Source organism: Nannobrachium achirus, assembly GCF_963921795.1.
Source record: "Nannobrachium achirus genome assembly, chromosome: 8".
Lineage (NCBI taxonomy): Eukaryota > Metazoa > Chordata > Actinopteri > Myctophiformes > Myctophidae > Nannobrachium > Nannobrachium achirus.
Window position 1 is genome coordinate 1,688,480 of NC_137817.1, and position 21,644 is coordinate 1,710,123.

At 47.4% G+C, this 21,644-nt stretch overlaps 1 protein-coding gene across 1 annotated transcript in view; it reads left to right on the top strand.

Annotated features, from left to right (window-relative positions):
* Positions 1-19,748, top strand: part of igsf11 (immunoglobulin superfamily member 11) — a gene marked incomplete at both ends in the record, with an annotated part of 255,072 nt that extends 235,324 nt beyond the window's left edge. The window contains 5 exons of the mRNA XM_080731124.1: positions 3,900-4,107; positions 6,866-7,021; positions 8,461-8,583; positions 12,838-12,985; positions 18,962-19,748. Coding sequence (XP_080587250.1) covers positions 3,900-4,107; positions 6,866-7,021; positions 8,461-8,583; positions 12,838-12,985; positions 18,962-19,748 — 1,422 coding nt within the window. The remainder of the gene's footprint in view (positions 1-3,899; positions 4,108-6,865; positions 7,022-8,460; positions 8,584-12,837; positions 12,986-18,961) is intronic.
* Positions 19,749-21,644: the final 1,896 nt, after the last annotated feature.

Genomic DNA, 21,644 nt, shown 5'->3' on the forward strand with positions numbered 1-21,644 from the left:
CAAGAAACCTATGTTTCCATGTCAGTGGTGCTCAAACTATTTCATGTGAAGGACCCCCCCATCTCAAAATATTTAGTTCCAAGGACCCCCCCCCCCCCCCCCCCCCCCAGAAGCAAAATTTTAGTTACAAATGTTCATTTTAAAAAAAAAAGATACATATATTCAAAGATTTGCGCACATTTTCACGACCTTTCAAAAATAGCAGATCTACAAGCTCGCAGCGCAGCACTCGGTGCCGCGCTGTGAGCTTGTATATCTGCTATTTTTCAATAGCTAAAGTTACTAGGGCCCCTCCTCCACCTTGGGCCCTGGTAACTCAGTCCCACTTTACTACCCCATGTGACGCCCCTGTCCTTGTGATCTACAGTGAGCTGCTGTGTCTACACAGAGCTGTCTTTATTCAAGCTCCTGTGTAGGTCATCACCATGGTAAAACCAGGACTGGAATGTCACCTCTTTTTAATCCAGGAGTCACCAGCTGCTTAGTGTAGCTAACCATGGAAAACCAGGGGCGGAGTATTAGTCTGTGAGCCAGGGCCCCCACATGTGGGTTCATCTGCAGGCTATGGTCCGGGTGGTTTATCTGTTGCGTATCTGTTTGTGTTACTACTTTTTGTACTTTTACTCAAGTATTTAATATTGAATTCCGGACTCTTAACACAAGGGCAGGAATGTCATGGAGGTCATGAAGGCCATGGCCATCGTTGCCCCTCAGTTTGGCCTTAATGCCCCTCAAACCAATGGCATGACCTGAGACCACAGTGGCCTTAATGCCCCTCAAACCAATGGCATGACCTGAGACCACAGTGGCCTTAATGCCCCTCAAACCAATGACATGACCTGAGACCACAGTGGCCTTAATGCCCCTCAAACCAATGGCATGACCTGAGACCACAGTGGCCTTAATGCCCCTCAAACCAATGACATGACCTGAGACCACAGTGGCCTTAATGCCCCTCAAACCAATGGCATGACCTGAGGCCACAGTGGCCTTAATGCCCCTCAAACCAATGGCATGACCTGAGACCACAGTGGCCTTAATGCCCCTCAAACCAATGGCATGACCTGAGACCACAGTGGCCTTAATGCCCCTCAAACCAATGGCATGACCTGAGGCCACAGTGGCCTTAATGTCCCTCAAACCAATGGCATGACCTGAGACCACAGTGGCCTTAATGCCCCTCAAACCAATGACATGACCTGAGACCACAGTGGCCTTAATGCCCCTCAAACCAATGGCATGACCTGAGACCACAGTGGCCTTAATGCCCCTCAAACCAATGACATGACCTGAGACCACAGTGGCCTTAATGCCCCTCAAACCAATGGCATGACCTGAGGCCACAGTGGCCTTAATGCCCCTCAAACCAATGGCATGACCTGAGACCACAGTGGCCTTAATGCCCCTCAAACCAATGGCATGACCTGAGGCCACAGTGGCCTTAATGCCCCTCAAACCAATGGCATGACCTGAGACCACAGTGGCCTTAATGCCCCTCAAACCAATGGCATGACCTGAGACCACAGTGGCCTTAATGCCCCTCAAACCAATGGCATGACCTGAGGCCACAGTGGCCTTAATGTCCCTCAAACCAATGGCATGACCTGAGACCACAGTGGCCTTAATGCCCCTCAAACCAATGACATGACCTGAGACCACAGTGGCCTTAATGCCCCTCAAACCAATGGCATGACCTGAGACCACAGTGGCCTTAATGCCCCTCAAACCAATGACATGACCTGAGACTACAGTGGCCTTAATGCCCCTCAAACCAATGGCATGACCTGAGGCCACAGTGGCCTTAATGCCCCTCAAACCAATGGCATGACCTGAGACCACAGTGGCCTTAATGCCCCTCAAACCAATGGCATGACCTGAGGCCACAGTGGCCTTAATGCCCCTCAAACCAATGGCATGACCTGAGACCACAGTGGCCTTAATGCCCCTCAAACCAATGGCATGACCTGAGGCCACAGTGGCCTTAATGCCCCTCAAACCAATGGCATGACCTGAGGCCACAGTGGCCTTAATGCCCCTCAAACCAATGGCATGACCTGAGACCACAGTGGCCTTAATGCCCCAGCTGACTGGACCACTTTCTCCTCTGTCTCTTTCTGGTCAATATGTAGACACCAGTGTCTCTTTCTTGTCATGTAGACACCAGTGTCTCTTTCTTGTCATGTAGACACCAGTGTCCTTTGTTGAGATTCTGAAATATTATTATATTCTTCTTAACTCCCCAGAGTCCCCATCTTTAAACCAATCCAGTGACTTTGATTGGTGCAGGGCTGAGCATGGATCATATTGGAAATACAATCATTTTGTATTTCACTGCAGATTAGGTTATCATCCCTAACCCTTAAATTCAACAAATTCTTTCAATGGACTGAAATCTTGTTTTATTTGATGGCCTTCCTGCCCTGGCATTTGGCCTTTGTGCCCTCAAAAAGTGGCCTTGCCCCTAAAATGACAAAATTCCAGGCCTGCTTATTTCTACTGTTACTTAACAGCTTGTCCCAACGTTTTGTCCCTCTGTAAGAGTCTGTATTTAAAGTCTGCTGCAGAGAAGCTCCTCTGAGAACAGAGAGGTGTTTGTGTTCATGAAAACCTCCTGACTCCACCTTGGAACACCCTGTCACTCCTCTGAGAATGACTCCATTCTTTATCTCTCTCTCTCTCTCTCTCTCTCTCTCTCTCTCTCTCTCTCTCTCTCTCTCTCTCTCTCTCTCTCTCTCTCTCTCTCTCTCTCTCTCTCTCCCCCCGTGACCTTTCCCCTCCCTCCATTCCTACTCCTTCCTTCTGCTTTCTCTCGTATCTCTCTTTTTTCTACACGATTCCTATCTGCGTCCGTATTAAGCTCACAGCACTGTCTTGTCAGTTACGCTACTGAAAAAGTGACGGTTACTGACAATGTGTCAACACATTTAAAACTAGAGTAACTTGTCAGGGAGGGACTAGTGGAGAAGAGATCCAGTAGAACTAAGAGACAAGTAATTTGGCTAAGAGCAGAGGCGATGATTGAAACGAGACAGACCGTGAAAGTCTCTGAACTGTGCCATGGTGACTAGGTGTATTATCTTTGCTACTCAAAAGGCCACATAACACAGAGAGAAAGAAAAAACTGCCATGGCAGTTTTTTCAGTTTTAACACTTTAACACACGTTTTAAGGACCAGGACAAAGACTTTTATGATTGGTAAAAATAGTATCATAATTCCTTTAATAAAGTGAATGTGCATCTCCACCATACAGGTATATCTGTATGTTGTATAATGAAGGTTATGTGTGTCCCCTCCTCCATACAGGTAATCATCTACCAGGGAGGTCAGGTATTTAATACAGGTTACTGTGTCTCTACCAGGTGTTAATTAGGGATGGGTATCGTTCACCTTTGAATTGATACGATACCTTTTTCAATACCTGGGAATCGATACGATACCCTTTTCGATACCATTTTCGATACTTTTTATTTAAGTTTAACAGAGGTGATGATGATGTGGCGGAGCGGAGAGTATAGACGTTGGATAATCATCATAATAATAAACATTATAGGCTATTGTCGGCTATTTTCCACAGTAACGAGAGTAGCCTACTAAAGCAGTCATTAAACTCTCAGTAGCCCAACTGTTACAGATGCGACCGGCCAGGGGTGCGTTCCAGAGTATCGAAACGAGGTATCATTCGTTTTTACGGGAACCGATACCCGATAGTATCGACGTCATGCAATCGATACCATTAAAAGTATCGCAGACGATACCCAAACCTAGTGTTAATACAGGTTACTGTGTCTGTACCAGGTGATCATCTACCAGGTGTTAATACAGGTTACTGTGTCTCTACCAGGTTATAATCTACCAGGGAGGTCAGGTCTTTAATAAAGGTTATGTGTGTCTCTACCAGGTGATCATCTACCAGGGAGGTCAGGTGTTCAGCCTGGCCAACCACCTCCAGGGCAGGGTGGGCTTCGTGTCCACCCAGCCGTCCACCAGTGCCTCCATCGTCATCAACAACACGGCGCTGTCCGACACGGGAACCTACCAGTGTCTGGTCAACAACCTCCCGGACAGAGGGGGGCGCAACATCGGAGTCATCGGCCTCACCGTGCTGGGTAAGACACACAACGCAACACACCATAGTTTAGTTTAGTTTATTAGCACATCATAAAAAAACATGTAACAATACTTAACCCATTCAGAACGGGTACACATTATTGCGTATCATTATTTTATGCTTTATCCATCCATCCATCCATCCATCTTCAACCGCTTATCCGGAATCGGGTCGCGGGGGTAACAGTTCCAACTGAGACCTCCAGATTTCCTTATCCTGAGCAACTTCCTCCACTCCCTCAGGGAGTATACCGAGGCGCAGTAGCGGCTCTTGGTGATTTTGGGTGGTAGGGCTAATGTAACGCCCGGGATTCGAACTCGGGTATCCCGCGTGTGGAAGTCCAATATCTTAACCATTGATCCAAAGGGATATCCCTATGGACTGAGGGAAATACTAGACTTTTGAGGCTATCAGGCTGAGGCAGTGAGCCACTCTGCTACATCAATAAATCCATCACACTATATACTATTACTAGCCATAGTTCACTCTGCAGCAACAGCATCATATTATACTATATGCTAGCCATAGTTCACCCTGCAGCAAAATCACATTCCAGATGCCAAGTTACAGCAATGACACTACTGTACTTTGTTATAGCAAGAGATGCACATGAACAGAAGTGCCCACAACAAACAGGGGTTCCACTGCTCCAGTGAACATTATGTTTGTATGTGCAGATAACTATCATCATTATTGGTGGAGTTGACAATACTCATCATTTTAAGCATAGGAATAACACAATCCTAAATTAAGGGTCACACAAGAACATCATGTACTTTTTAAACAAAATATAAGACCAGAACCAGACAACTAATGAAAAGGTTTGATTATTACAGCTTGAGGTGGACCTTATATTGCCAAAGCATTACATTATGATACAAAATAATCTCTGTCTCCCTTTCCATATAACTGCTTTTAAAGTGCCACAGTGCCACACTCTCTCTCACTCTCTCTCTCTCTCTCTCTCTCTCTCTCTCTCTCTCTCTCTCTCTCTCTCTCTCTCTCTCTCTCTTCACCGTGCCATGCCACTGACACAAACCGAAGCACCAAAACACACGCACGAATGCGCGCAATACCGACGCGAACCCACGCGGTACAGACACGAATCAAAACAAACAGACACACACACACTGTGTGACACACTAACGCGCGTGCGAGCGGTACCAACGCAAACGCACGCGGTACAGACACGAATCAAAACAAACACACACACACACACACACACACACACACACACACACACACACACACACAGGCACGCAGTCACGTTGACAACAGCATCTAAAGACAGGCAGCTTAATCCACAGCACATTTCCAATGTTATTAAAGCAGCGACCATTCTTAACTTTGTCAGATAAATGAAATTCACGATACCTTTAGAATGACTGGGTCCACTGTGCACTCTCCTCCAAAAGGCAAGCATTTCACACCAAATGTATGATTTTGTGGTCTTTCCTTTTGTATTTGCACCACCAGTCTCTTGACTTCTATTTTTTCTCCCACGAACATGACAGAAAATCGATTAAAAAGTAAATAATAAGTCCATTTGAATTGTCCCGCGACATTGTATTTCTCTTCCTCAAACACAGACATCAGACATTGGTTAAAAGCCAGTCACATGGTGGAACTGCAGTGGGCACGTCCTACGGGCTGAATGAAATTAGCCCAAACAGGGACTAAATGAAGCAGGCGTGGCATGCCAGCTGTCAATCACCCAGCTCAACGATAATCACACAGTGATGTCACAGAACTGGGCGTGTTCTTTGGGCTGACAGAAACTAGCCCCACAATGTTAAGAATATGAAGCAGGCGTGGCATGTAAGCTCACTAAGCTGTCAATCATTCTTCAATGATAGTCAATGAAAGCTGGCTTGGGCTAAAAGAACTCAGCCCATTTGGACATATTTGGTGTTTTTTTGTAACTTTTTGATGCTGTTACTGCTTTAGGTTCCACCAGCATATAAAAATAATATTTCTTAAAAAAAAAAAAAAAAAAAAAAACTTTTGATTTTTGATTTTTTAAGGGATATTTCCCCCATAAGATAGGAGGGGCTAAGCCCCTCTAGCCCATATAGAGGAGCCGCCCCTGCCGAGGCGTTATATTTTATGCTTTAACTATTGAAAAATAGCAGATATACAAGCTCACAGCGCGGCACCGAGTGCAGTGCTGCGAGCTTGTAGATCTGCTGTTTTTGAAAAATCGTGAAAATTTGAATTTTGACCCGATTCTATAAGGTTTTTCAAAAAAACCTATGTTTCTATGTCAGCAATCTGGCCAGCCATCGTCAAAGAAAAGGTCCTTTTCACTGTAAACAAACCAACATAAAGGTTAAGTGTATAGAGGGTGTCTGCACATTTCTAAAGTGACAATTTAAGGACTTTTTTAATACCTCTAAAATGACAAATTAAACATTGGCCAAATTGTCAAATATTAGAGGCAGAAATTGTGAAAATAGCAGATCTACATGCTCATAACGCCTCTCGTTGAGCTTGTAGATCGGCTATTTTCACAATAGAAAGTTTTTTTTTCTTCAACTTCGACGTTCGACTTTCTCTGGTAGGAATCGACTTGTGTAATGAAGTCTGACAAGTCGACTGAGTCGACTTGTCAGACTTTTTCGTTAATGCCCGAGTTCAGGCTACGTCGCTCAAATGGCCAAGACTCAGAAGGCTAAACTTTACTTTAGCCTGCTAAAGTAAAGTTTAGCCTTCTGAGTCTTGGCCATTTGAGTAAGTTTGCCCTCCCCCCCTCCCAGTGCCCCCCTCGGTGCCCTCCTGTGCCATCCAGGGCTCTCTAGATGTGGGCAGTGACATCGTGCTGCTGTGTGGCTCAGAGGAGGGCATCCCTACGCCCTCTTATAGCTGGGAGAAGATGGACTCTCTGCCCAGACTGCCTGCTAACGCACTGCAAGGTAACATACTACACACTACACACTATACACACACACACACACACACACACACACACGCACACGCACACGCACACGCACACGCGCACGCACACGCGCACACACACACACACACACACACACACACACACACACAACAGCCCCAATTTTGTCAGCTGTTCAAAACCAATGAACGTCGTGAACAGGCCTACCAGGACCAGAACAGACCTACCAGGACCAGGCCCAAGAAGGCCCATGAATTGTCACTGTCATTAAAGGATAATTCCATACTAGGACAGAAAACTCAATTGACTGTAAATGTACGGGAGGATATCTTGTAACACTGGGAGAGGAACAAAGTGACCGGGATAATCCACTCCATTGCTCCAGCCCATAGAACCGCCCACTCTCTGAGCGGACTGGTTCTCTTGGTCTGGTGTTGCGTAATGAACCTAGAATTTCTCTGGTCTGAGGCAAGACCAGGCTATTGGAGCCTCGGAGGAGGGGGTGGGTCTAACGAGACAGCAAATCAGCAGAAACACAAAATCAACAGAAACAGTGGAGGGAGGGGGAGCTCAGCCAGAGCTCTTAATTGCTCCCTTTGAATTTCAGAGGGGTTGTGAACTGAGGTAATTGATTGGGCCATAAAAGTGTCAAGTCGTCGTTAGTGATCTCTCTAATCAATGAAAGCATCAAAGACAACTACCTGTTTGATGCCTGTCATAGAGGGGAGGGGGAGGGGGGAATGTTTTTGTGTACACATAAGTCAAACACAACCCCTCCCACCAATCCCCTCCCCTTAGAAATCTCTTACAATGGGCAATGTCAGACTCAGAGTCTGAAATCAGGCTACTCCATTGCTAGGCTGGTTTGAATGTGGCTTGTTTACTGCAAACACATTGACCCAGATGTAGATCAAAATCTCCGGATACGGAAATAGGCCTAGCAGTTAAAACATGATTATTGTGTGTTCAGTGTTGTGGCTGAGGTTGGTGTCAGTGTTCTCTCTTCTCTACATGAGCTGAGGTTGGTGTCAGTGTTCTCTCTTCTCTACATGAGCTGAGGTTGGTGTCAGTGTTCTCTCTTCTCTACATGAGCTGAGGTTGGTGTCAGTGTTTTCTCTTCTCTTCTCGTTCATTTAGTTGATGCTCATTAAATATCTGCTACACTGCATTGTTCTGTGCAACAGCAATGGTGTGATAGGAGTATCAGGTGCCCTCTAGTGGTTGCAAGCAGGTAGTGCAACTTAATGCAACCTGTTGTCCAAACCAGTGGTGCGTTCTACTGTGTTAAGCTATATACATAGTATGTATTCCAGATCAGATGCAGGGTACAGTGATGTGTATATATACTGTATTTACAGATCAGATGCAGGGCACAGTGTCCATCAGGACCTCAGGTCTCTATCAGTGATGTGTATACTGTATGGTACAGTAATGTGTGTATACTGTATGTATTTACAGATCAGATGCAGGGTACCGTGTCCATCAGGAACATCTCCACCTCTACCTCAGGTCTCTACCAGTGCAGCTCCTCCAACGTCATTGGAAAGAGCACCTGTCTGCTCAACGTGCAGGTGGTAGCACGTAAGTACACACACACACACACACACACACACACACACACACACACACACACACACACACACACACACACACACACACACACACACACGTACACATGATGTGCATACACACCCAACACAAATCTCACAGAAGCAGGCAGTTTTACAACGGGAACAGGCAGTCCAAGAATACTCATACTCATAATCATGGTTCCAACTCCTTTAATCTCGGTCATATTAAATCATATGAAACATATTGTACTGTAGCAGCATATGGAGGCTGTTTATGATCATCATATTAAATCATGTTAAACATATTGTACTGTAGCAGCATATGGAGGCTGTTTATGACTCATACACTCTGCTGCTTATGCTGGCAGACAGACTGACTGAGTCCATCTCCCCATGTGGGTTTCTGAACCGTCCACAGCCCTCCTCTGAGACACAGAGTGAGTAGACAGCTTTCTGAACTGTCCACGGCCCTCCTCTGAGACACAGAGTGAGTAGACAGGTTTCTGAACTGTCCACAGCCCTCCTCTGAGACACAGAGTGAGTAGACAGGTTTCTGAACTGTCCTCCTCTGAGACACAGAGTGAGTAGACATGTTTCTGAACTGTCCTCCTCTGAGACACAGAGTAGACAGGTTTCTGAACTGTCCACGGCCCTCCTCTGAGACACAGAGTGAGTAGACATGTTTCTGAACTGTCCACAGAGTGAGTAGACAGGTTTCTGAACTGTCCACGGCCCTCCTCTGAGACACAGAGTGAGTAGACAGGTTTCTGAACTGTCCACAGCCCTCCTCTGAGACACAGAGTGAGTAGACAGGTTTCTGAACTGTCCTCCTCTGAGACACAGAGTGAGTAGACAGGTTTCTGAACTGTCCACGGCCCTCCTATATGAGACACGGAGTGAGTAGACAGGTTTCTGAACTGTCCTCCTCTGAGACACAGAGTGAGTAGACAGGTTTCTGAACTGTCCACAGCCCTCCTCTGAGACACAGAGTGAGTAGACAGGTTTCTGAACTGTCCTCCTCTGAGACACAGAGTGAGTAGACAGGTTTCTGAACTGTCCACGGCCCTCCTCTGAGACACAGAGTAGACAGGTTTCTGAACTGTCCACGGCCCTCCTCTGAGACACAGAGTGAGTAGACAGGTTTCTGAACTGTCCACGGCCCTCCTCTGAGACACAGAGTGAGTAGACAGGTTTCTGAACTGTCCACGGCCCTCCTCTGAGACACAGAGTGAGTAGACATGTTTCTGAACTGTCCACAGAGTGAGTAGACAGGTTTCTGAACTGTCCACGGCCCTCCTCTGAGACACAGAGTGAGTAGACAGGTTTCTGAACTGTCCACAGCCCTCCTCTGAGACACAGAGTGAGTAGACAGGTTTCTGAACTGTCCTCCTCTGAGACACAGAGTGAGTAGACAGGTTTCTGAACTGTCCACGGCCCTCCTCTGAGACACAGAGTGAGTAGACAGGTTTCTGAACTGTCCACAGCCCTCCTCTGAGACACAGAGTGAGTAGACAGGTTTCTGAACTGTCCTCCTCTGAGACAAAGAGTGAGTAGACAGGTTTCTGAACTGTCCACGGCCCTCCTCTGAGACACAGAGTGAGTAGACAGGTTTCTGAACTGTCCACAGCCCTCCTCTGAGACACAGAGTGAGTAGACAGGTTTCTGAACTGTCCTCCTCTGAGACACAGAGTGAGTAGACAGGTTTCTGAACTGTCCACGGCCCTCCTCTGAGACACAGAGTGAGTAGACAGGTTTCTGAACTGTCCACAGCCCTCCTCTGAGACACAGAGTGAGTAGACAGGTTTCTGAACTGTCCTCCTCTGAGACACAGAGTGAGTAGACAGGTTTCTGAACTGTCCACGGCCCTCCTCTGAGACACAGAGTGAGTAGACAGGTTTCTGAACTGTCCACGGCCCTCCTCTGAGACACAGAGTGAGTAGACAGGTTTCTGAACTGTCCACGGCCCTCCTCTGAGACACAGAGTAGACAGGTTTCTGAACTGTCCACAGCCCTCCTATATGAGACACAGAGTGAGTAGACAGGTTTCTGAACTGTCCACGGCCCTCCTCTGAGACACAGAGTGAGTAGACAGGTTTCTGAACTGTCCATGGCCCTCCTATATGAGACACAGAGTGAGTAGACAGGTTTCTGAACTGTCCACAGCCCTCCTATATGAGACACAGAGTGAGTAGACAGGTTTCTGAACTGTCCTCCTCTGAGACACAGAGTGAGTAGACAGGTTTCTGAACTGTCCACGGCCCTCCTCTGACACACAGAGTAGACAGGTTTCTGAACTGTCCACAGCCCTCCTATATGAGACACAGAGTGAGTAGACAGGTTTCTGAACTGTCCACGGCCCTCCTCTGAGACACAGAGTGAGTAGACAGGTTTCTGAACTGTCCATGGCCCTCCTATATGAGACACAGAGTGAGTAGACAGGTTTCTGAACTGTCCACAGCCCTCCTATATGAGACACAGAGTGAGTAGACAGGTTTCTGAACTGTCCTCCTCTGAGACACAGAGTGAGTAGACAGGTTTCTGAACTGTCCACGGCCCTCCTCTGAGACACAGAGTGAGTAGACAGGTTTCTGAACTGTCCTCCTCTGAGACACAGAGTGAGTAGACAGGTTTCTGAACTGTCCACGGCCCTCCTCTGAGACACAGAGTGAGTAGACAGGTTTCTGAACTGTCCATGGCCCTCCTATATGAGACACAGAGTGAGTAGACAGGTTTCTGAACTGTCCACAGCCCTCCTATATGAGACACAGAGTGAGTAGACAGGTTTCTGAACTGTCCTCCTCTGAGACACAGAGTGAGTAGACAGGTTTCTGAACTGTCCACAGCCCTCCTCTGAGACACAGAGTGAGTAGACAGGTTTCTGAACTGTCCTCCTCTGAGACACAGAGTGAGTAGACAGGTTTCTGAACTGTCCACGGCCCTCCTCTGATCACAGAGTGAGTAGACAGGTTTCTGAACTGTCCACGGCCCTCCTCTGAGACACAGAGTGAGTAGACAGGTTTCTGAACTGTCCACAGCCCTCCTATATGAGACACAGAGTGAGTAGACAGGTTTCTGAACTGTCCTCCTCTGAGACACAGAGGGAATGGATAGAAATGGTGCCATATTATTGCTATCAGAACCGTCACAGCGTGACCGTATCTGTCCGGACGGACGGGTAACACCTGACACTGTGGTGCCCCTGACACAAAGGGATTTGTTAGGGATCTCCATATACGGGCAAAAAAGAGATTGTATTCCTGATGATGCCCTGTTAGGAAAACCACACTAGCAGAATCCATATATGGCCAAGTCAGATGGCCGAGACAGATGGCCCTAAAGGGCGAGGTTGCTTTTCTCCGTTAGGCGTCTTACAGGTCATATATTATATGAACATTAGTGAGGAACTGTTGTACGAAGATAAGGTTGAAAAATGGTCATGAAAATGGGGACAGTGTCTTTAATAATTTCCTCCATGTCTGTCCTCAAAGCTCAGCCCCAGAGCGTGGTCTCATAGCAGGGACAGGTCTTAAATAATGTCCTCTGTCTCTGTCCTCAGCTCAGCCCCAGAGTGTAGGTCTCATAGCAGGGACAGGTCTTAAATAATGTCCTCTGTCTCTGTCCCCTCTCAGCTCAGCCCCAGAGCGTAGGTCTCATCGTGGGGACAGTGTTTTAACGTTGTGTCCTCTCTCTCCTCTCAGCCCAGCCCCAGAGCGTAGGGCTCATCGCGGGGACATGTCTTTAATAATGTCCTCTCTCTCTGTCCTCTAACAGCTCAGCCCCAGAGCGTGGGTCTCATCGTGGGGACAGGTCTTTAATAATGTCCTCTCTCTCTGTCCTCTAACAGCTCAGCCCCAGAGCGTAGGCCTCATCGTGGGGACAGGTCTTAAATAATGTCCTCTCTCTCCTCTCAGCTCAGCCCCAGAGCGTGGGCCTCATAGCAGGGACAGTGTGTTAACGTTGTCTCCTCTCTCTCCTCTCAGCTCAGCCTCAGAGCGTAGGCCTCATCGCGGGGACAGGTCTTTAATAATGTCCTCTCTCTCTGTCCTCTAACAGCTCAGCCCCAGAGCGTGGGCCTCATAGCAGGGACAGTGTGTTAACGTTGTCTCCTCTCTCTCCTCTCAGCTCAGCCCCAGAGCGTGGGTCTCATCGTGGGGACAGGTCTTTAATAATGTCCTCTCTCTCTGTCCTCTAACAGCTCAGCCCCAGAGCGTGGGCCTCATAGCAGGGACAGTGTGTTAACGTTGTCTCCTCTCTCTCCTCTCAGCTCAGCCCCAGAGCGTGGGTCTCATCGCGGGCACGGTGGCCACAGGCGTCCTGGCCCTCATCATCGTCTCTCTGCTGGTCACCGTCACCTTGTTCTACTGGAGGAACAGGAACAAGTACGACGAGGAGGAGATCCCCAACGAGATCAGGTGACACTTTTATTAATACCTCTGTTGCCTCACAGCTAGAAGGTCCTGGGATTGATTCCCACCGGGGGACGCTGTGGGCGCTAGGGGCGTGTTCTCTCCTCTGCTTCATCATCAGCTGGTCTCTATACTGCCTCCCCCTGACCAGCCGGGGCGCCTGATGGAGGGGAAAGGAACTGATTGGAATAACGTGTTCCTTCCACGCGCTACGTCCATCCCGGGGAAACTCCCCCCTGTCAGGTGAAAAGAAGCAACTTGGACTCCTCATGCATAGAAGGAAGCATGAGGTCAGTCCGTTGCTCTCCCCAGGTTGGCAGAGGGAGAGCAGAGCCCAGGATTACATTAGATAATTGACACTGGGTGAAAATGGGTTAAAAAAGTGTGGGATAAAAAAGAAAAAAAACCTCTTCCTTTACAGCACTGGGCTTCACCACCTTTTCAGGCAGTGACTCCCCAAATTCTTCATGGTATGTGAACTGGGGACCCCCCCCCCCCCCCCCCCTACCCTGACACGCACTTGTTGGATTGTAGGAGTTGAGGCATTAGTATTTAGTTTCGGATAACTGTTGTGAAAACAGCCAAACTACAACCTCACAGTGCCTTACAACACAGGGCGTTGTGAGTTTGTTTAACAGCTATTTACAAAATTGTTGCCTCTTTCTTATATCATCTCTTAAATTATCACTTCACTGTCGTCAAGGATGGAAATGATGGAATTATCATTTAAACATCTGCGTTATTTAATTTACAAGAAGTCTACACAATTCTAGAATGTAGAAGAATTGTTATTTTGATCAATGTTTGCCTGTTTATCTCTCCTATGGTGCCAACATCAATACAGCATGGAATTGTGGACACAATCTTATCCAACAACAAAATTATATTAAACGTTTTGTTTTTGGCAAGATTTCATCAAAATGGTTCAGTGGAACAAATGCCTTATAATAAATAATGGGCCTTGATATGAAAGATCTCCAAAACCCTCTGATTTAGAGCTATAAGTTCTCCCACACATTTAAAATTTTTTGTTACCCAAAATAACATCGCTTTACCCTGCCTTTTAAATGCAACTCCTCCACAGAATGACTCCCATAAGTGGCGTTTCCATAAACTTATTCGAATTATGGAAGCGTATTATCAGAAATGCGCATGCCTCACAGAGACAAAGACAAAGCGAATTTAGCATGTTTCCATTTGCGGGTGTCATTCGAATTAGCGACGTCACAAGAGTTGATCGGGCTGATTTTTATCAGACCGAACCTGAGCACTGCACCGTCCGTCTGCACGTCTGACTGCTGTGACTCGGTCGCTGTCTAGTAGTGGGAAGAAGGTGTTATCATCATCATGGCCCCAAATAACTTTTAAATACAATTGGCGACGAGTCTCTTACGAAATTGGAGTTCCTCTCAATACATAAAGCTACCGGTTCACCGGGAAAACCGCGGTCGCGTCGCTGCAGTTGCACAGTGCAAGTTTTAGCGTCCTCTGGAAGGTCAGGTGGCCGATCTGCAAGCTCTCAACGCGGCGCGGAGACGTGGATGCGAGCTGCTGCTGTGCCTGTGAGCTTGTAGATTGGGCACGTCAGGCACGCAACACCGTGGGATAAGGAAGGGTTCGCTCGCCACCGATGGCTTGAGGTGAAAACAGGAGGAATTTACACATGGTCCGTGTCACTAACAAACAACAGGTTTGTTTTGTGGGCTAACGCTATACCATGGACAAAGCGGCAGGGGATGAGGAAATGGACCTAGAACGTCATCATCTATTCGCATGTATTGTCTGACCCGTTTCCATTCACTTAAGCACATTTAGTTTATTCGATAAAGGCTCAAAATCCTCCTCCTCCAAGCGGATAACTTTTTTTGCGGATAATGAAAGTTTATTCGCATTTTGAAGTGTTTCCATAAAAACATTTTGCGATTAAGCCGTTAATGCGCAAAAAGTGGCTTTATGGAAACGCCACTACTGATCACCATAACGGTTCATTAGAATGATGTCAGGCTGTGATAACATCTGTCTCCCAGCCTGAGCACACACAGGGGCGTCACAGGGGGGGGGGGGGGAGTGGGACTGAGTTACCAGGGCCCAAGGTGGAGGGCCTTAACTATTTTATACTTTAGCTATTGAAAAATAGCAGATATGTAAGCTCACAGCGCGGCACAGAGTGCCAAATTGTCACAATTTCTCAAAAATAGCAGATCTATTTATATCTGCTATATACCGGTATCTGCTATTTTTCAATAGTTAAAGCACAAAATAATGCGTAATAATGCCTTCCCAGTATAAATGGGTTAAACCCCCTCCCCCTCTGAAGGACATTCATGGGGGGCCCGCTGTGAATCCTTGTACCCAGGGCCCAGGATTTGGTGTGACACCCCTGCATGTATGCACATCACACAGTTTGAACAACTCCAGCCTGTAGGGCTCGTAGACACAGCACACATGATGACAGGATGTTTTCATCCAAGCTGTTCAGACATTTTACTTCTCCTTTTGACTCTGACTTGTAAATCCTTGCTAATCCTTCATGGACTCCAGTTTAACACAATCAAAGCCAGCCCATTTCAGTGTTTTTTTACGACCACAAGAAAACGCTGTTTACACATCTATCCGTTCTGTCCATTCTCTTCAGTACCCTGGGTGACGCTAAATTCCACCATAGTTACACTCATACAACCATGCTAACAAAATGAGCAAATACCTACTTTCGCGCTCCACGCGTTCTGAACCGGGTTGCCACCAGCTGCTCAGATCTTTTTTCGGAATGAAAATCCGACTTACGGGTGAGGAGGAAAGTGTGTTTTTATGTATAATGCATTCTAACCTAGAATCACAACAACGCAGACACAAAATAGACGTGCACTTCCTCGTTTTCGTTCAGTCACATGATCTGCCACTGAAGGGAGGCAAAGTGTTTCGTATGAAACCCTTGTTTGTTAAATCGGCAAAAATAATGTATTTTGAGTTGTTTTATAACAAAAATAGCCTATTCTCGTCAACCTTCGTCTGTGGCTTGGCTGCCTAATTAATAATTCTCGTCAATCTACCTCTGTGGCTTTGAAAGAGTTAATATTGTAGCTAGGGATGGCCAAATGGAGATTTTTTCTTAACCGATAACCGTCAGGCCTTATCAGTTAATTAACCGTTAACCGTTAAGGAAATGTGTTCAAAAATGCGCTATTTTAGCGATTTAAAAAAGGAAGATAGGCCTACACACGTTTTTCCCCATAATAAAGTGCTATATTTACACATTAAAAACAATAAAACTGGGAGATACAAGAATACAAATGTTTTCTAAAAGAAATGTGTTTTTGCAAAGAAACGGTGGGATTGAAATGATAAGTCTGTAATGTGATGCGCTGGTCGCCAGGCACTTGCGCACATACAGCAAAAGGGGCTTGAGCCCTTAACTTTTATCCGTCTGAAAAGGCCCTTTTAGAAATGTCAGCCCATGCCTCTCTAAAATTCTGTGCACTCCCTGGACCCTGGCTGTCGCCTAACAAACAGCAGCAGCAGCAGCGAGACGCATTTAGCCGCATGTAGCAATAACTTCCAATCGTATGACTTTTGGAATGGTTGAATCGGCTAAACGTGATGTCCATTTCATTCATTTACTTATCTCTCGACCGTGTTTTGTTTGTGCTGATGCAGCGATCATTGAATTTGCGACTCTGAGCTTTGTTATTTTCGCATAGCCTAAACCAAGACGACTTTAGCGTTCCTCACGTCATCAACATGTAACATTAGAAAGTTGTGTTTTAAGCTCTTCTTAAACAGGATTCAATGTGACGACGCGGGTCTGTTTTGTAAAATTCAATCGACGAGGGAGCATTTGTTTCCTGATGAACAAGTCAGCGTGTACAGCCAAATCAAGCAGCGTCGCGCAGCGGCAGACTCGCAGTTGTATGAATGCATGGATGTTACACAGACATTGGTGTCCAGAAATGTGTGACCACAGCGCGTATAGTTGCATGGCTGATGACTTGATGTTGCGTAGATAATGGTGTACGGGGCTTTTGGTTTGACACATGGGTTGATTTTCTTTTCCTTTTCTTTTTTATCGGTCAAAATTAACCGTTAGTGCTTACCGGTAACCAATTTCTTATCGGTTTAACGGTAACGGTAACGGTTAACCGTTGGCCATCCCTAATTGTAGCAGAACCGGAACTCCCAAAAGATCAGATAATACCTTAAAGACAGGGTAGCGCGATGGCCTCTACTTTGTCCCAATTTAATCTTTGGGTAGTTGTGAAAATATTTGCCAATGCATCCATATAGTTATCTTGCCTGTTTTCAGAGTTGTATTCAGACAGAGATATCAACGTCCCACTTTCTCAAAACTCCTCCTCCACGAGCCCGGGAATGGCCGAGCAAAATCACGACTCATTGCACTGATCTACACACATGATTCTCTAAAATCCCATTGAAATGAATGGGGAATATGCCGTGGGAATTACAGTATTTTACACTCTTTCTAATAAAGTGAACTCATAACTTTCTTAATTGACATGACCAACAACGCCTCTCCCATACACTTTTTTTCCGTATCCATGATATAGTGAAGCATGCGCCTATTTACTAGCCTGGGGGCGTGTCTCTTCGCGACGCGGTTCTCTAGCAAGGCACTGAGAAACAGCAAGCCCAGATGGGCGCTCGTTTCGGCCAAATGCTGGAGTTGCCTCGGTGCTTGACTCTGGATGTTTTTTTTTTTTGTTTCGTTTTTTCTCCTGTTTTTCCCCCTGCCTCTCGATTCATGTGTTCTCTACATCTGGAGCAAACGATGACACGACATTGAATTAACTCACCCAAAAGAAGGTAGACAAATGTTTTCCACTGGAAATAAAGTTATTATAAGGTCCTTCACAAAGTGACGCGTGCCGTCTCTTTATGCTGCCCAGCCATTGTCCATCATATCCATATTCCATACACATTTGCCCGGCTGATAAAGCAGCTGCATGGTTTTTGATCAATAAGCGACTCCTATTCTCACACGGACACTTTGTGGTCTCGCAGACGGCCCATGCGAGCAACGAGTGCGGTGCGAGAATATAGGACGGGCAATGGTGGAAAAGATACTCTCATATTTTACCTAGGTAAAAGTACTCTCATCTCATTCTTGCATGGAGAGTAGCCTAGGATGCGACGCGTAGTGGCCAATCTACAAGCTCATAATGAAGTAGGCTAAAGTACACACAATCAGAACATTGAACAATTATTTCACTAATTGTTCACTCTCTCAGTGCAGACCGCAGAGTCCTGCAGGAACAGGCAGAGGGGAGGGGGGTGACTGTCTGTCTGTCTGTCTCACTGACTGAAACGAGCCGAGGCACTGTCTTAGCTGTGACGGAACGTCACTTCACGGATGACGCGTGGTCCCGAAGTAGAGGGAAGTAGAGGGAAGTACAGGGTGTAGAGGGTGTAGAGGGAGAAACTGATCATAACTTCAAATGTGCCTATGTCTTTTGTGTATTTATTTATTTAAAATGTATTTGGACATCCTTAGTGGCCCTGGGTCTTTGAGAGATATGTGTCACTATTTAGATAAAGAAAGATTCCTGCTCCTCCTCCTTTAAAGGACCAGGTCACCTCTGGGACAACAGGATCTTATCTTATTGTTGTGTGGGACACGATCAACACAATCCTGAATTATTTTTTGTGTTCAATCTGTGTTTTTAGATATTTAAGTATTTCAGCATGATACAACTGGTCATATGATGCATTTTGCATCATATGACCAGTTGTAGCATGCTGAAATCGGCTGAAATACTAAAATATCTAAAAACACAGATTGAACACAAAAAATAACTCAGGATTGTGTTGATCGTGTCCCACACAACAATAAAATAAGATCTGGTTGTCCCAGAGGTGACCTGGTCCTTTAAGCACAACTTATCAATGCAGCGCCAAACAAAAGTGTCATAACTGTTAAGCCAAGTTGTCCTTTAAGTGAAACTAACGTCAACGTTCTCCTCCTTACAGAGAGGACGATCTCCCTCCCAAGCGCTCGTCGTCGGCCAAGGCCTTCCACGGCGACGCCTCGTCGTCTGAGAACGACACTCTGACGTCCACCAACACCTACAACAGCCGCTACTGGCACAACCCCACGGGCAAGAGCAGCTACGACACGCACAACCCCACGGGCAAGACCAGCTACGACACGCACAACGCCACGGGCAAGACCAGCTACGACACGCACAACGCCACGGGCAAGACCAGCTACGACACGCACAACGCCGTTGCCAAGACCACCAGCTACGACACGCACTCCTACACGCGCTACAACGGCGACACGCACCGCACCTTCTCCAGCGCCGCGCACGGCGGCGGCACGCACGGGCACGCGCCTCCACGCGGGCAGAGCGCGGCGTCCCCCGCGCACGCCGGGCACGGGCACAGCCACGGGCACGGGGGCGGTGCCCCAACGCCGCCCGTGGCGCCCAGCTCTGCCCCGCTGTCTCGCCACGCGCATCACCATCACCACCATCACCACCACCAGTCGCCAGGGGGCGGGGCCACCGCCACCATGGCCAACGGCAGCCACACCCTCCCTCCGCCCAAGACCTTGGTGGTCACCACCAACTCCGCCCCCTCCCCGCCCCCCCGCGGCGGCGTTGGCGGCGTTGGCAGCAACGGCTCGGCGGTGGGCGCAGCGGGCACGAAGCCCGGCCTGGCGCACTCGTACGCCGTGAGCCAGGCCACGCTGGAGCGCATGGGCGCCGTGCCCGTCATGGTGCCCGCGCAGAGCAGAGCCGGGTCGCTGGTCTGACGGACCCGGAACCCGGACCCGGAACCAGACCCGGAACCGGAACCGGACCCGGAACCCGTACCTGGGATTGGAACCTTTTTAGGACCCAAATATGGACCGGTTTGGTACCTTTAAGACTGTTACATGGACCATTTGGTACCTTTGGGCCTGAAATATGGACTGGTTTGGTACCTTTAGGACCAGTTTGGAACTTTTGGAACTGAAGTCTTGAACCTTTTAAAGTCGCAAACCTTTTCGACAGAGACTAAACATCTCTTCCTTCCGGCGAGAACAAGATCGATAAGCGGAACCAGGAAACAGTTTGTTTGAGGCGTTTGCGTCGGCTGCGGAACTCTGACGGATCCGGGCATCTTGCTACGGAGGTGGTTCTGTTGAACCTCTCAGAGCTTTTGTTTTTTTAAACGACGTAGCTCCTCCCACTCCCTGTTGTGTATTCCATATATGGGTATACAACACTCCCTCCTCCGGATGTGTTTCTGGTTGTTATGGAAACAGAACTTCAACAGGTTCTGGGTTAACCCTTCGTGGTCGATAAACAGACTCGGTGACGAGAGGTTCGGCCGCGTTTTTTAACCGACCAGCCTGCTACCCTTTACGATTCTCTCTCTCCATGTCTCTATGTCTCTCTCTCTCTCTCTCTCTCTCTCTCTCTCTCTCTCTCTCTCTCTCTCTCCACCACTCACACAAGCTCTGCCTCCTCTTGTCGTCTGTCCTCCAGTGGGAGGTTGGTGGTTACGGTGGAACTGGTGACCTGCAGATATCTGTGACCCATCTTATGGACCCCGGTGGTATTTATGCCACCGCAGACGTTTTATCGGTTTACATTCGGATCAATTCGTGTTGGTACCCTCACAAAAACATGCAGTAATCCTGGTCTCTATACTGCCTCCCCCTGGCCAGCCGGGGCGCCTGATGGAGGGGAAAGGAACTGGTTGGAATAACGTGTTCCTTCCACGCGCTACGTCCATCCCGGGGAAATCTCCCCTGTCAGGTGAAAAGAAACAACTTGGACTACTCATGCGTTGAAGGAAGCATGAGGTCAGTCCGTTGTCTCCCCAGGCGCGGCAGAGGGAGAGCAGAGCCCAGGAATACATTGGCAATTGGCACTGGGTGAAAATGGGTTGCAAAATCGTGTGATAAAAAAGAAAAAGAGAGAGATACCAGTAAGACCACCTAAGGCTGAAAAGCAATCTGTCTTGGCCATATATGGAGTCTGTTAGTGTGGTTCTCCTAACAGGGCATCATCTGGGATACAATCCCTTTTATGCCCATATATGGAGATCCCTAACATAATCTCTTTTATGCCCATATATGGAGATCCCTAACAGAATCACTTTTATGCCCATATATGGAGATCCCTAACATAATCCCTTGTATGCCCATATATGGAGATCCCTAACAGAATCCCCTTTATGCCCATATATGGAGATCCCTGCTCTGAGTGTCTGACATCACTGTGATGTCACCTGTGATGTCACAGTGATGTGTCAGGGCACAGTGTCAGGCGTATCAACAAAAGAAGACTGTTAAGAGTGGTTCCCCTGACATCACAGTGACATCAGAGCATGATGTCAGAGCACATATTTCAGTAGGTCGTCAGGTTTCATCGTGCCACCATCGAGCTGAGGACAGAAGCAGAGATGTGAGTATTGGAACTTGTCCCTCTGTCTGTCTTCATGCCATGTCTCTCTGTCTGTCCCTTTGCCATACATGTCTCTCTTTTCCTTTCTACATCACAGTGAAGTGGACTCTTCACCACATTGTTAATTTAATTCCTTTTACAAACAAGCAGCACCTGGCTATAATTATCCCATTGACCCCGTCTCTTAATTGGCTTTTAATTGGAGGGCGTGGTAATGTGTGTGTTTCTTTTAATTGGAGGGCGTGGTAATGTGT